The sequence below is a fragment of the Culex quinquefasciatus genome, chromosome 2 (assembly GCF_015732765.1).
Source record: "Culex quinquefasciatus strain JHB chromosome 2, VPISU_Cqui_1.0_pri_paternal, whole genome shotgun sequence".
NCBI classification, from domain to species: domain Eukaryota; kingdom Metazoa; phylum Arthropoda; class Insecta; order Diptera; family Culicidae; genus Culex; species Culex quinquefasciatus.
Window position 1 is genome coordinate 86,545,543 of NC_051862.1, and position 15,757 is coordinate 86,561,299.

The following is a 15,757-nucleotide window of genomic DNA, read 5'->3' on the forward strand; positions in this document are numbered from 1 at the left end:
GTCTTAAGAGGTGGTCCCAAGGCCGAGTAGGAGTTCATGAAGCAAATTAGTCGTCTCCCCCCCCCCCTTTTAAATTGAAAAATGAACTCTGAAACCAGCGCTTACTCACAACAGAAACAGAGGCAACAGAAACAGAACAACAGAAACAGAGGCATAGGCATTGTAGGATAGAATAGATTTTGAAATTTATTAAAAAAAAAATATTATTACGTAGCATTTTGATATGTAAAAAATTCCATAGAGTCTCGGTCAATCAATAGTGCGATGATATCGGACAAAATTCGTTAATCTGTTGAACTAACGGTTTTCGGATTATGGTTGTATCGACCATTGTTGCGAATCGAGGGTCTACTGGAGCCTTGACGATCAAATGGAGCCTAACATTTCAAAAGGGCGCATGGGTTTTGTGAACAGGAGTGTGTCTCCTTCACTCAAATGACAGTTTACATAAGGTATAATAGAGATGCACTCTTGTTTGCAAAGCTCTATGCCCTAATGAAATGAATGGCATGAAATAGTCGTCTTAATTACTAGTGTTCAACTTATGAACTGTTCATTTATGTTTATTGGTTTTGGAAGCGGCAAGACTGGTTTAAAAACAAGATCCTTTACCTTATTTGGCGTTATAATAAAACATTCGGGGATTTGAGATTAAATTTACTTTCAGACAGTTTAGTTTAGGTTGTTGAATAAAGTTAGATAGTTTTCCGTAGATGAATAATTGGACTTAAATGATTAGTTGATTTGAACGAAGTGTAACATTTCATTGGCAGATCTGTTTCTAGTTGTAATGTACGACAAGACTATTGACGGACGTGACAGGTCGGCAGTTAGTTTTCATCTTTTTTCTCTAGTATTTTTATTTCCTTTAAATTTGGAATACATCATAGGTTTCTTTTGTATAGATCTCCGATTAGTTACATTTTCTTATTTAATTAACTAATAATTTAATTTATTCCGGGCCTTCTTACTTTGAATCACAATTTCAGATTTTCTTTATTCAGTGTTAAACTTAGATTACCGTAACTGCTCAAATCATCCAAGTTCTTACTACTCACATCAACACTAATTTTCTTTCACCTCCCCTCCCGATCCCCTATATCTTCCGGTGGTGTTCATTTGGTATGCAATACTAGTTCGGCCACTACCCTTTTTCCACAAGAAACCGGACTTGGACTGACTTGAGGCCGCGTCCCCCACCTTGCTCCGTAAAACGAAAACGAATTTGAATTTTACTTTTTGAATGCGACTGAGATTTACAATCGTTTGAATAATTTGATATTCGTTAGAATAACAGAAAATCCCGGCAAATCTCAAAATGTAGAACCAGCAACCTTTGTATTGTGAGTTCACTGCACTGTCTGATTATTTCACCCTGGCGGGAAGAAATAAACCAGAGTGACAATAAACTTGACAATAATTAAACAAATATCTATTTTCTTACAGAAAAATTCGATAATAATCTGCTATACAAATGACAATACAAATGATTCAAAACTAAAAATTCGAAATTTGAAAAAAAATATTTCAGAAATTTCAAATAACAAAAACAAAATATGAAGCAAATTACAACCATTATTTAAATCTTTTTTTTTTTTTTATTTAATAAATATGCAGGATTGAAAAAAAATATTAAAGTCGAGATAAAAGAACTTATAAATTAAAAATTTGAAACCTAAAAAATTTCAGAAATTAAAAGTCAAAATTTCAAAAGTTTAAAAAATCTGAAAAATAGAAATTCGGAAACACATATTTACAAAAAGCCCAAAATTCTAACATTCAAAAACTCTTATTTTTCAAAAATTCAAAAAAAAAACTCAAAATTCCAGAATAAAAAAATGCGGAGTTCAGAAACTTAAAAATTCATGAATTTAAGAATAACAAAAAACAATAAAATTTAAAAATTTAAAATTTAAGAACTTAAGAATTTAAGAATTGAGGAATTTAAAAATTGAGGAATTTAAGAATTTTGAGAGTTTAAGAATTTAAGAATTTAAGAATCTAAGAATTTAAAAATCTAAGAATTTAAAAATCTAAGAATTTAAGAATTTAAAAATCTAAGAATTTAAGAATTCAAGAATTTCAGAATTTAAGAATTTAAGAATGTAAGAATTTAAGAATTTAAGAATTTAAAAATTTAAGAATTTGAGAACTTAGCTGAGACCCGTGATGTTGGGGTAAGCGTGCACTATGGGGTTTCAGGCGGCCATAAATCTAAAAACCGACATACTCTAATTATTTTTTTGGTATTTTTTTTCGAAAATAAACATTCTAACTAAGAAAAATCCGGAGTTTGAAAGTTGTAGGTTCAAAATTCACTGAATTGCAGACCTTCAAAGGCGAAAATGGTAAGAAAAAAACATGTTTTTTGACAAAAAATGATTATTTTTCATAGTTGTACTGTGTAGCTGTTTATGTATTTTTCCTGCATCATTATATATATTCAGAAAGGTAATTGATCTAACTTTTCAATAACATTTTACAAAACACACTTTTACAGGCTAAAAAAAATGATAAAAATCAAAAAAGATGGATTTTTATTCAAAATTTAGTTTTTTTCAACTTTGTTAATGGAGTACTTTTTTTGTGTGCATTTGTGCGATCTGAAAGATTTGCAGCTTAAAATTTGAACCATGTCCTAACTTGTCTCCAAATTTCAAAGTGCACTTATGTGCACTTTTTGAGTTATGCCATTTTGAACATTTTGATTCATGCAAGAAAATTAATGATGTCGCGTATACGCTTGGTTAAAATCACATTATTTACCTGCGGTCCTGCGGAGGGGGCTTCAAAGAGAGGTGGATTTTAACTCAAAAAGAAGGGGAGGGAGATTGAACGTAAATCAGAAACTTTAATAAACCGCCATTCCGTGCATCAAAAAGACAGAGCAAGAATATTAAAATTCACCACTTTAATGCATGTGGCCTCAAATATATGAAAAAATCGAAAATTAAACTTTTTTTTTGGAAAAATATCAAAATTCATTTGTTTTCATTATACTAAGTACAAACAACACAAAAAAGTCACAAAAAAGCAAAAAAATATTTTTGGCCGCTCGCTTATTTGGAAATACCCCATAGTGGCGTGGTTGCCTCTCACCCAGTCGGCCTGGGTTTGATCCCAGAAGGTTCCGGTGGAATTTTTCGTGACGAGATTTGTCTGATCACGCCTTCCGTCGGAAGGGAAGTAAATGTTGGCCTCGGACTAACCTAAAAAGTTTAGGTCGTTAGTTCAGTCCAGGTGCAGGAGTCGTCTCCCTGGGTCTTGTCTCGGTGGAGTCGCTGTAGGCAGTTGGACCAACAATCCAAAGGTGAATGGAAGCTAAGGTGTAAAAAGAGGTTTGCAATGGAGCACCCGCAGTCGAGCAGTTTTTGACAGTTCGATCCATAAGAAATACATTGTAGAAAAAAGCAAAAACTGCTCGAATGGAAATGCTCCATTGCCTCAACAATCAAGCCTTCGGGCACTTAGTTTCGAGTAGTAATCTCGCAATCGAGTTCGCCAAGGCGGTATAGCGAATAATTTGATTTTTGATTTGATTTGAAGAATTTAAGAATTTAAGAACTTTAGAATTTAAGAATGCATGAATTGAAGAATTTCAAATTTAAGAATTCAAGAAAATCTTTTAAACATTTGTACCAGCCTTATTTTATAATTTCCTAATTTCCAAATTTCTTAAGAGGCAGTATTTGTAGATTCTGCTCGGTTTGTTCTAGAGGTCGTATCGAGGTGCTCCGATTTGGATGAAACTTTCAGGGTTTGTTTGTCTATACATGAGATGAACTCATGCCAAATATGAGCCCTCTACGACAAAGGGAAGTGGGGTAAAACGGACTTTGAAGTTTGAGGTCCAAAAAACATGAAAAATCTTAAAATTGCTCGCATTTCCGTAAAACTTCATCAATTCCAACTCTCTTAGATGCACTCGAATGGTCTTTTGAAGCCCTTCAAAACGTGCTATAGACATCCAGGATTGGTTTGACTTTTTCTCATAGCTTTTGCAAATTACTGTTAAAATGGATTTTATTAAAACCTTAATAACATTTCCCAACAGCCTCCAACACCCATACTCCCATAGGTTAAAAGTTAGGGAATTTTATGGACTATAGCCTACGGTATTAACTTTTTGGCCAATTGCAATTTTTCTCATAGTTTTACGGTTTTTCTAGAACAAACATTTTACAACGTTAGTTTTTGCCCTGTATACCGAGAAGACGGCACTTTTTGGTCTCAATTTTGTCATATTCGGAATCCTCGGACAATTTCACGTAAGTTAGAAGTATTGGAGTTGTAATATTGCTTTAAAAAATAATTAAATAAAACATATTTGAAAAAAGAAACAGATCTTATTTACCCTATGCTCAATACGTCAAATGCTGTATCAAGTAGGCGAAAACTTGTTTTACCCTTAATCCGACAAAATGCTAGATAATATTTTAATTAATTCTAAATTGCATTTTTTTACAATCAAATTCAAAATTACAACACCTCAACCTAATGTAAATTTTTTTGAGGATTCCGAATATGACAAAATTGAGACCAAAAAGTGCCGCTATGGAGGCCTACAGGGCAAAAACTAACGTTGTAAAATGTTTGTTCTAGAAAAACCGTAAAACTATGAGAAAAATTGCAATTGGCCAAAAAGTTAATACCGTAGGCTATAGTCCATAAAATTCCCTAACTTTTAACCTATGGGAGTATGGGTGTTGGAGGCTGTTGGGAAAAGTTATTAAGGTTTTAATAAAATCCATTTTTAACAGTAATTTGCAAAAGCTATGAGAAAAAGTCAAACCAATCCTGGATGTCTATAGCACGTTTTGAAGGGCTTCAAAAGACCATTCGAGTGCATCTAAGAGAGTTGGAATTGATGAAGTTTTACGGAAATGCGAGCAATTTTAAGATTTTTCATGTTTTTTGGACCTCAAACTTCAAAGTCCGTTTTACCCCACTTCCCTTTGTCGTAGAGGGCTCATATTTGGCATGAGTTCACCTCATGTATAGACAAACAAACCCTGAAAGTTTCATCCAAATCGGAGCACCTCGATACGACCTCTAGAACAAACCGAGCAATATTTACAAATACTGCCTCTTAAATAAAAAGAGACCATTAAAAAAATATCAAATTTAAGCTCATCTCTATTACGGACTTCAATTGGTACTGCACTTGGCTATTTTCAAGTACGAGATAACTTGAAGTTGAGTTGATTCTTTTGAAATGGCCACAATCACAATGAAATGATAAAGCATTTTACGAAATCCTGAAACTATTTTATAACTCCATCAAATATGTTATGAAACTGTGGCAATCAGGTCTTGTGCAGTTGCCGATTGTTGCCGAAATTGATGGTTTCTTTCTCCGTCGTGGAAATACAGTAAGATTTCTGCTTCTTCGAATGGCAGGCGTAAGGCATAGCTAAAAGTGTTCGTAAACAACATTTCAAGATTTGTTTTTCATCTTTGTTGTGATAGAATTGCAGCAAATATTCGCAAAAAAATCAGTTGGATCATTTGGATTATGGATAAATTTTGTCAAGTTTGCCGCTTGTCATTTTTAATTGTTTCTACTTTAGAGGTTTTAAATCCGTTGTAACAAAAGGTTAAATCGACTGTAAAGTTAATGTAGTATATGAAACTAAATTGGGATAATTAACCTGGCATTCAAACGACTTGTGCTAGACAAACAGATGTCTTCGCTTTCATCAACGCAGTATTTAATGTTGATTCTCCTCTTCTATCTTTTAAACCATAAAAAGCTCAAAAATTGTTTCGGATAAATGTGGTATTCCACTACGGGAAACTTTGTTTGTAACCTAGACAAACAGTATCACAAAAGGTCTTGGCTAGTTTGCAAACAAAGTTCACCCTAGTGAAATACCACCCTTTGATAGAATTCGAACATGACTCCTTTGACTGTGAAGTCCTTGATTGGGAAATGCCTGCCTAGTTTTCACCAAGATCAACAAACTTCGCCACTGTTATCTACGCAGCAGTACGTGACCCAATTCCGGCCCTCTAACCCGCTCTTTGCTTAGCCAAACCCCTCTGCCTCTCCAACATAGTCACTTCATTTTCCAAAAAGAACGTCGTCAACAAAATGCGTTCGTGTCTGGGTCTGTTCGCCTTGACAGTCGCGTCGTCTCGCTTTGAAGAACTGACCCCCCATCTCCTCTTCCTTCCCCTCCAACAAATTTTCCCAACCCCACTTCCGTTCTGTCGCCATGATACTAGTGTGTGGCGCTTCTTGCACTAAACGACGACGCTGACATCAGAACCGACCTGGTGTGATGATATCTCGTTAACGTGTGTGTGTGTGTGCGACTTCTTTTATTTTTAGGTCATCGACTCTTTCTCTCTCTATCGCTCTCTCTCGCGGGCGCAGCGATTTGAGATGAATATTCATTTGAATATGTTTTCCTTTTGTGTCTGCATTTGTTTGCTGTGTTTTGTGTGTATTTTGCGCGCAGAAACGGGGAGATAATGGGTTTGTTTTGGTTTTTTTCTGGGCTGGGAAGCTGTTTATTCACGGAATCTTTGAGATTGTCAAATTTGATAGCTGCAATTTGTTTGGTTTTTATTCTTTTATTCTGGTGTGGTTGCAATTGCATGGTATTGTTTGTTTTTAGACAATTTGCTATATTTTCATTTCTTAGATTGTTTTAGATGTGTGATTTTGCCCACCCTTTCTGATTGATCCCATTGATATCTTGGCAATGGAACCCGGAGTTTGAAAAATTGCTGTGATATTTTCTTCCTAACGACTCCTTGATAAATTGTGAAATACTGCTAAAATTTCGATCAAAAAGTCCCTTCGTGCCGTTGCCCACCAACTCAACCTGAAGAATCTTTTGTTATTGTTTTCTTCTTCTCTTTTTTCTTCTTTTTCTTTTTTATAGAAACGCCGTGGAATACTTCGCCGCCAAGGCCTCCAAGTCCGACTCAGTCGCAGACCAGCTTCGATACACTCTCACGTAAACTGACAATCCAAAGCTCTCTCTCTTTTTCCCTATTTGACAAAACGTAGCACTTTTTCGAACGGTTGTAAACTTGAGAAGGTTAGGTCAAAAACAATAGCAGAGTGAATTGGTTGAAAAAAGATTTAAAATTTGCTAGGACTTTTCAGGATTTCTAATTGGTTTTCAAGGTTAGAAAGGTTGGAATTGAAAATTGGTAGCAATTCCATGAAAATTTTAGAAACAAATAAGAGTCTATCACTTTTGAATTTCAACAGAGAGGTTTACAAAACCGTTCGAAAAAGCTAAATAAAAAAAACGAAATCATGCATAAAACCACAGAGTGCCTTATTAGCTCTTAAAGAAAAACAGTCAGGGATCACACAGTTCAGTTCGCGTACGCATTTGAGTCACCTACACAAACACAAATACACACAAGCCATTGTTGTAGTCCTGTTGTGTTTTGCTCATTTCGCGCTCACTTTTACAAACACAAATCCGGTTGAGCTCGAGATTTTTTCCTCTCCCCCATATCATGTTTTCCTTAGCCTGAGGCTTGATCTTGTTTTGAAATAAAGTGTGAGTGTGGGTGTGAGTTTTCAATGATGAACAATAGAAGGAGAGAAGGAAGTGGTGCGAGATTGAGAGTGTCGTGAATTGTTTTTTTGTTAGCGTTCATAGTGTGTGCGTGTGCGAGAGTGTGCTGTTCCTTTTCAGCAGCAAATCATCCACAGAGTTTTAATCGCTCACACTATCCGTTTGTCACTAATATAACAAGTCTCTTATTTATCATTGTGTGCAACTACTGCATAATAAAAAAAAACATAGTGGTAGTCTATTGTGTTGTCACTAATATTCATGTACATATTTCTTCGATTTTTTTGTTTGTTTATTTTTTTAAAGAACCATCCAACGCATTCTCCATCTTTATCATACAATCCACTCATAATGATAATTATTTGTTATTTTTGTTTGTTACTGTATCTAACTTTACTCAATGCTTAACCTTTTATGTTTGTTCTGTCTATATTTAAGGTTTCCACATAAGTGTTGCGGTCTGCGTTTAATTATAAAATTTAGATAAGAAAAGGTTTAAATGGAATAGTTTCTTTGAGCGTGCAAACTTAAAAGGAGGGTTTTTCTTGACCAGTTGCCCTAAAAATGACTCGTCTTCGAACTACGCTCTGTCTAACAGGTTATGGTGTCGATTTCTGGAAAAGTCAGGGAATTTTATTTGACCTGGAAAAGTCAGGGAAAGTCAGGGAATTTTAAGCTGGGTCAGGGAATTTCGATGATCTTAAAAATATTATCGTCCTTGATGATGTATTTGAATGTCTTCCAGGCCAAACTTTGCAACATTGATAATATTTAATTTTTTACATTGGTCAGTCTGGAAGGAACGCAGCAACTCCATATAAAAAATGCTTAAGAAAAGGGTCACGATGAAAAGCGCGTAGCTTGTTTGCAATATGTTTAGGTTTAAAAATGATTTGGATTTCCGTTCAACTGAAAATTACAAATTACTAGCGCACACAGAGTGGGACAATATGAGGCAGTTGCCCCACCATCCTCAGAGATTTGTTCTAAAATTGGTCGTTTGCTTAGAATTTAGGAACCATAGAGAAAATTATACATTTTGTCAGAAAAATTGAATGATTTAAAATATCAAAAGTTTTCTAAATTTTTAAAATTTTGAAATTCGGATATTCTGGAATTGTTGATTTCTTTATTTTTGAAATTCTTATTCTAAAATTAAAAAAATGTAAGGTTAGAATATTTTCCAAAATGTCACTTTAGTATTCGTTATCTGAATTTTTATTTTTCTCAAAATTAAACTGAACTAAGATTTAAAAATGATCCAAAGTAGTCTAATTTTGTGTAATCTAAAATGTTAGCAAAATAGTGATGATGAAATGGAATTAAAAATTAAAGAATTAAATTCAAGAATTAAAGAAATAAAACAAAAAATTATGGAATAAACAGGGTTGTTACGGACTACACTCAAATCATGTTTAAACATACTGACTCTGAATATTTAATTTTGAGTAATATTTTTTATCCTTATTTATTGTTCTTTTATACTGGAAACATTCAATTTTAATCATATTTCAAACATTTCCTGAAGAAACAGGCGTTTGGATGTAACAAAAAATATTATTGGGCATGTTCCAGTGGGTGTACTGTGCATCTATCCCAAATATGACCTTGATTGGACTTATCAGAAGCTTCACCGCCCTTTGAATTTTCGATGGGATTCAACAAGTAATTTTTTTTTTAATTTGAACATTCTTGAAGAAAAAATCAAAACATTAAAAAATTACAAGCTACAACATTTAAAATTAAAATAAATTCTTAAATTTTTAGAATCTTAAATTCATAAATTCTTAAATTCTTAAATTTTTAAATTCTTAAATTCTTAAATTTTTAAATTCTTAAATTCTTAAATTCTTAAATTCTTAAATTCTTAAATTCTTAAATTCTTAAATTCCTAAATTCTTAAATTCTTAAATTCTTAAATTCTTAAATTCTTAAATTCTTAAATTCCTAGGTTCTTAAATTCTTAAATTCTTAAATTCTTAAATTCTTAAATTCTTAAATTCTTAAATTCTTAAATTCTTAAATTCTTAAATTCTTAAATTCTTAAATTCTTAAATTCTTAAATTCTTAAATTCTTAAATTCTTAAATTCTTAAATTCTTAAATTCTTAAATTCTTAAATTCTTAAATTCTTAAATTCTTAAATTCTTAAATTCTTAAATTCTTAAATTCTTAAATTCTTAAATTCTTAAATTCTTAAATTCTTAAATTCTTAAATTCCTATGTTCTTGAATGCTGCCATTTTTGTTACCATCTTAGATTACAGAAAACCTGATAAAATTTGAAGTGTTTTTGCAGTTTTTTTTCGGTTAGAGAAATTTTAAGGAGAAGATGTAGGAAAATTTGCTTCGATTTTTCTAAGTGACGCTTTGGTAAGATCATCGAGTATGAACTGTATCTTAAATTTAAAACTTCAAGGTCGGGAATTTATTACAATTTTTAAATTTTATTATTTTTTTTATTAAGATTTCATTGAGTTTTTAGATCTAAATTTCTAAATGTTGAAATTTTTGATTTGTTTTTCGCCAAAATGTTTGTTTTGGCTTTTTCCTCTAGTTTACCTAATCCTAGCAAATATAAATTTTCAGCGTTTCAAGATTCTGCGTTCTACAAAATTGAATTTATTATGAAACTCTTTTGTATGTTTGTAGCAAAATCATTTTTCTTAAAATGACGTGGATTTTGCGCGGATTAGATTTTGGGATGGCGCGGATTTTTTTTCGATTTCTCCGTAACAATTCTGAATTAAGGAATTTGAGAGTTCAAGAATTTATGAAATATGGTCTCTTCGGAAAAGTTGTTTCCAGCATCCGAGATTTCATAGGGATTGTACAACTACATTTCACATATATTCTCCAAACAACATTCAAGGGGTTACAAGGATGAGTTCCCGTGGTCAGATCGAGCTTAAATTTAGATCAATTCCAAAACACCCAAATATCTAAGTTTGATAAATAATGAATTTTTGAAAAGCTCGAGGTTGTATTTTGTTTTTATTTTTATAAAATGTATTGATCGTGTGAATGATCGTCTGTAGGCTCTGGTCAAGGTAGAAACCATTTTTTTTAAATTTCATTGCAAAAATATGTTTTTTTTTGTTAAATTATTTAAGAAGATGTTGTTGAAAAAGACCTAGATCATTTTTAAAACCGTAAACATGTACTTGAAAAATTTACATTTAATTGTTTATTTTTCTTATTTTATCAGTTTTGTTTTAATCTTTCTTAAGGTTCTAAAAAATTACATATTTTTTCAATTTTTTGTCTCCAGAACCTTTAGTTTTTTTTTAATAAAAAAAAACACAATCAAAAATGGCATCGGCCTATTTCGTTTGAAAACTCCGCAAAAGGTAACAATTTTATAATTAAACATGACTTCTTACTTTAATTCAAATTTTCAATTGTTTTTTTTTTTTAACTTTTAACTTTAAATTTTCTTTAAGGAATGAAGTGAAGTAACTAATCGCAATTTGAAATTTGCAACAATTGTAATAATTAATTATTTCTAGAGTTTTTAAAGGTCCTGTAAACTATTGTGTTTCATATGTTTATAGGAGCCATTCAAAAAAAAAAAAAAAAAGCTCTAGATTTTTTGGTAAAGAGCAACATTTAAAATGGCATAACCAGATAAAAAACATAGGACAATTTTATGGCTGCTCATTTTGGATGTTCGATTAGAAAAAAATGATTGACAAAATAAAAAAAAAGTTTTTAAGTTTTTGCAGAATCCATCGTGAAAAAAATAAAATAAAAAGTCATTGATTTTTTTGATATCTTAAACTTCTTTAATATTCAAAAAGGAAAATGCATTAAACCATAAAAACGCTCCAAACAATATGTCAGTAAAAAATTTAAAATAAAAAAATGGTGGTCTGGAGGGGTCAGGGAAAAGTCAGGGAATTTTATTTTGGGATTTGGATCGACACCATGTAACAGTTATGATTCCAGATCCTGAATCAGCTTCTTCATGGTGCATAGTGTTTGAAGACCTCTTTAGTGAAGGACATGACCATGAACCGCGAGATTTCTAGGGTCTCGAAAGGTCGTCACTACGTGTGTCTAAGAATAGAGTCCTATTTTTCTAAACCACCCACATTGCCCTAACGTCCATGGGTAGATAATTGTATTGTGAACAACAGGTATATTGATTATATGATTCCACTTCAAGACTCTTGAACCTGTTGGTCATTATCAGGGATCCTCACCATAATACTCAACACTGAGCGACCAAACAGAAGACTAACTTCAAATTAAACCTTTCGCATTTTGATAAGAGAAACTTTGTCCTCTAAAGTCCTTAAAATGTATAAAATCGTAATTTTGAGCACTAAACTGTGAGCACTAACTGTGGTATTTCCGTAGTAAACCTATCACCCGTTGCAACATTCCCAAAAAGTCAGACATCAACTCACCTGAAACCTAACCTTCCAGTTGGACCGTCCGACATCACGTCGACCGAGCATGCCGTCGATGCATTTCTCGGAACGACAACGGAGCTGATAGACCTGACGATACAGCTAGATGCGACGACCCAACGACGCGACGCTATCCGCAAGGAACGCAAAGCCAAACGAGGTATGACGATGGTAATTGGTTATATGAGTCATACCACGTGGGTTGATTCTAATTGTGGGTTGACTCATCGCAACACTTTTTTGTAAGCCTTGTTTTTACGTTTTTTTTTGTTTCATTTCTCATTCTATGTTTTGCTCATTTCATGTAAATATAATGCTCGTTGCCAAGTACCAATTAGAATCGAAAGCTGTGCTAACATTGTACAATAGGTCGCGTCAGGAAAGCAGGAGTTGGCGAACTGATGAGGGAAACTTTGTAAACAAAAAGATCAAGCGCAAGTTCTAGGAATAATGAAGTCATCACTAACCATAAGAAACTGATTTGCTCATCGACAGGGTGGAGAATTCTCCATGAATTGTGTTCCGAACCCATTGTAATCTCATCCGTTATTTGTTTCTTTTTCTTCGCCCAAACCTTCTGGTCCCTGTTGAAATTGTATCATTTGATAAAACCAAAAATATTGTTGCTTCTGTTATGCTCGCAATAACAAAATCACAATACCCGATTGGCAATCGAAACCACAAAGCAGCTCCTCCAGCTGGTGCGACCGTCAACCCGACCCCGACGACCACTTCCGGCGCGCAGAATGTCGCGACCAGCGCCCTCGGGGTCGTCCCGGCGACGCCGCCAGCCCCGCCGGATCTGCCGGTGTTCACCTGCCCGCGGCGGCCAAATCTGGGCCGCGAGGGTCGTCCGATCGTGCTGCGTGCGAATCACTTCCAGATCACGATGCCCCGGGGCTTCGTGCACCACTACGACATCAACATCCAGCCGGACAAGTGCCCGCGCAAGGTCAACCGGGAGATCATCGAGACGATGGTGCACGCGTACAGCAAGATGTTCGGCGCCCTCAAGCCGGTCTTCGACGGGCGGAACAACCTGTACACGCGCGATCCGCTTCCGATCGGGAACGATCGCGTTGAGCTGGAGGTGACGCTGCCCGGAGAGGGGAAAGATCGGGTGTTCCGCGTGACCATCAAGTGGGTTGCGCAGGTTTCGCTGTTTAACCTGGAGGAAGCGTTGGAGGGACGTACCCGGCAGATTCCGTACGATGCGATCCTGGCGTTGGACGTGGTGATGCGCCACTTGCCCAGCATGACCTACACGCCGGTCGGACGGAGCTTCTTCAGCTCGCCGGATGGGTAAGGAGTTGGAGACTTTGAGTTGATCAGTACTAACCGTTTCGCTTTTCAGATACTACCATCCCCTTGGAGGTGGTCGTGAAGTTTGGTTTGGTTTCCACCAGAGCGTGCGACCCTCGCAGTGGAAGATGATGCTGAACATTGACGGTAAGTGAGAGATCCGGAACTCCTGTAGCTACGAAATTGACAACCTTTTCCACCTCACAGTGTCGGCCACCGCCTTCTACAAGGCCCAGCCGGTGATTGAGTTCATGTGCGAAGTGCTCGACATCAGAGACATCAACGAGCAGCGCAAGCCGCTCACCGATTCGCAGCGCGTCAAGTTCACCAAGGAGATCAAGGGCCTCAAGATCGAGATCACCCACTGCGGTACGATGCGCCGCAAGTACCGGGTTTGCAACGTCACCCGGCGTCCGGCCCAGATGCAGTCGTAAGTGTTGATCTCTGTACTGTCGAATGAAGTTAGGATTAATCTGCCTCTTCTCTTGTAGCTTCCCGCTGCAGCTGGAGAACGGCCAGACGGTGGAGTGCACCGTGGCCAAGTACTTCCTGGACAAGTACAAGATGAAGCTGCGCTATCCGCATCTGCCGTGTCTGCAGGTCGGCCAGGAGCACAAGCACACCTACCTGCCGCTGGAGGTCTGCAACATTGTGGCGGGGCAGCGTTGCATCAAGAAGCTCACCGACATGCAGACGTCGACGATGATCAAGGCCACGGCCAGATCCGCTCCGGATCGGTGAGTTGTCAAACCCTTATGTCTTCAAGAAATATCCCCTAATCCAAAACTTCTTCTTCTTACAGTGAACGTGAAATCAACAACCTGGTTCGCCGCGCCGACTTCAACAACGACGCGTACGTGCAGGAGTTTGGCCTGGCCATCTCCAACAGTATGATGGAGGTTCGCGGGCGGGTGTTGCCGCCGCCGAAGCTGCAGTACGGAGGGCGCGTTTCCAGCATGAGCGGACAAGTAAGTCTATTGAAAGGGCTGGCCGCTTTCGCTTTTATTAGCTTTCTCGATCTCTTAGTAGTTTTTAGTTGCGGGGCTCTGTGGGGTTGAGTGATCGTGTTTCGAACTACGCTCTGTCTAACAGGTTATGATTCCGGACTTCAAATCAGCTTCTTCATAGTGCACAGTGTTGGAAGCTTACTGAGTGTGATGGCTCAAGAAGAGGATTATTCTCAACCAGCTGCCCTAAAATTACGAGTTTTCAAACTATTCTCTGTCTAACAGGTTTTTATCCAGCTGTCCCGAAAACGTAATGTTTTCAGACAACGCTCTGTCTAACAGGTTATGATCCAGACTTCAAATCAGCTTCTTCATAGTGCACAGTGTTGGAAGAATGATTGTGTCACGTTCCCCAGAAAACCATTCCCCCGAAAACCATTCCCCAGAAAACCATTCCCCAGAAAAGTTTCTTTCTCGAAAAATCAAAGTAGTTTCAAAAATTAGTTTGTTTGAAATTTCTTAGAAAATATAAAAATTGGACAAGGTTATTTTATCCATGCCAAGAAATTTTTCTTTTTATTTTTTGACAACAATTCTTGAGAAAATAACAGAAAATGTTAATTCGGCTTATGTCTCGTTCTATTATTCTAAGAAATTTTCCCTTCTTTTTCAGTCATGTTAAATTTGTTATACAAATGCCGAATAAATTGCAGTTTCTTTTTATTTCTTGTTTTTCGTGAATGCTATTTTTATTTTGCAAAGAAGAAAAATGTTTGTTAAAATTAAAATATGATTATGGGTGTCATTGGTATTCCATTTGACATATTGGACCTTTGGCATATTGCTCATTTTGCATGATTATTTAAATTTTCTAAATTTGATTTAAGGTGACAAAATTTAATTTATCATTTTTGCAAGAAGAAATCTCTCTTGACTTACAATAACTGATTAATTTTTCCTTCTTTTAAGGTCTCCTGACACAAGTTGAATTTCACCTTCTTTAAAGAAGGGAAAACTGTCTTGACTTGTGATATCTGCTAACAGAAGTTGAATTTCGCTTTAAAGTTTTTTTTTCTTGTATTCTTTCTTGTTTCCATAAGGAAAAACTCTCTTGACTAGTGATAACAAATTTAAAAAGTTGTGTAAGTGGTCAAGTATTTTATCCCTTACTTAAAAAAGGGAAAATAAACCCGTGTCGCAGTTATAATAACAAGGCTATAAATTTTTCCCTTCCTTACAGAAGGGAAAACTCTCCTCCTCCCTTTTAAAGGTAAAATTCAACTTGTATCAGTCAGTTAAGTTTTCCTTTCTTTAAAGAAGGGAAAACTTTCTAGCCTTGTAATAACTGCTGACACAAGTTAAAGTGGTGATTATTGCACTCGAGCGTAATATTTCAATCTTTATTTCTCGCATCACGATCGAGATTTTTCGATCTAAATATTACGATCATAATTTCTGGAGTTTTTTTGAAAAGGTCCAATAAACCAAATTTTTAGTTTTTGCTTTTTGGGTGTTTTTGAAACCGCCTTGAGTCAGGGGTATTGAAAA

The 15,757-nt window shown here is 35.6% G+C and overlaps 1 protein-coding gene across 7 annotated transcripts in view; it reads left to right on the top strand.

Annotated features, from left to right (window-relative positions):
* LOC6037695 (protein argonaute-2) overlaps positions 1-15,757 on the top strand; it is a 79,958-nt gene that overhangs the window by 55,567 nt on the left and 8,634 nt on the right. For 4 of the 7 annotated variants that reach the window (XM_038258516.1, XM_038258515.1, XM_038258517.1 and 1 more), the window contains 7 exons: positions 6,894-6,968; positions 11,977-12,120; positions 12,650-13,262; positions 13,315-13,409; positions 13,470-13,692; positions 13,754-13,999; positions 14,065-14,230. In XM_038258516.1, coding sequence (XP_038114444.1) covers positions 6,894-6,968; positions 11,977-12,120; positions 12,650-13,262; positions 13,315-13,409; positions 13,470-13,692; positions 13,754-13,999; positions 14,065-14,230 — 1,562 coding nt within the window. The remainder of the gene's footprint in view (positions 1-6,893; positions 6,969-11,976; positions 12,121-12,649; positions 13,263-13,314; positions 13,410-13,469; positions 13,693-13,753; positions 14,000-14,064; positions 14,231-15,757) is intronic. The other 3 variants (XM_038258519.1, XM_038258521.1, XM_038258522.1) reach the window with 2 other exon arrangements.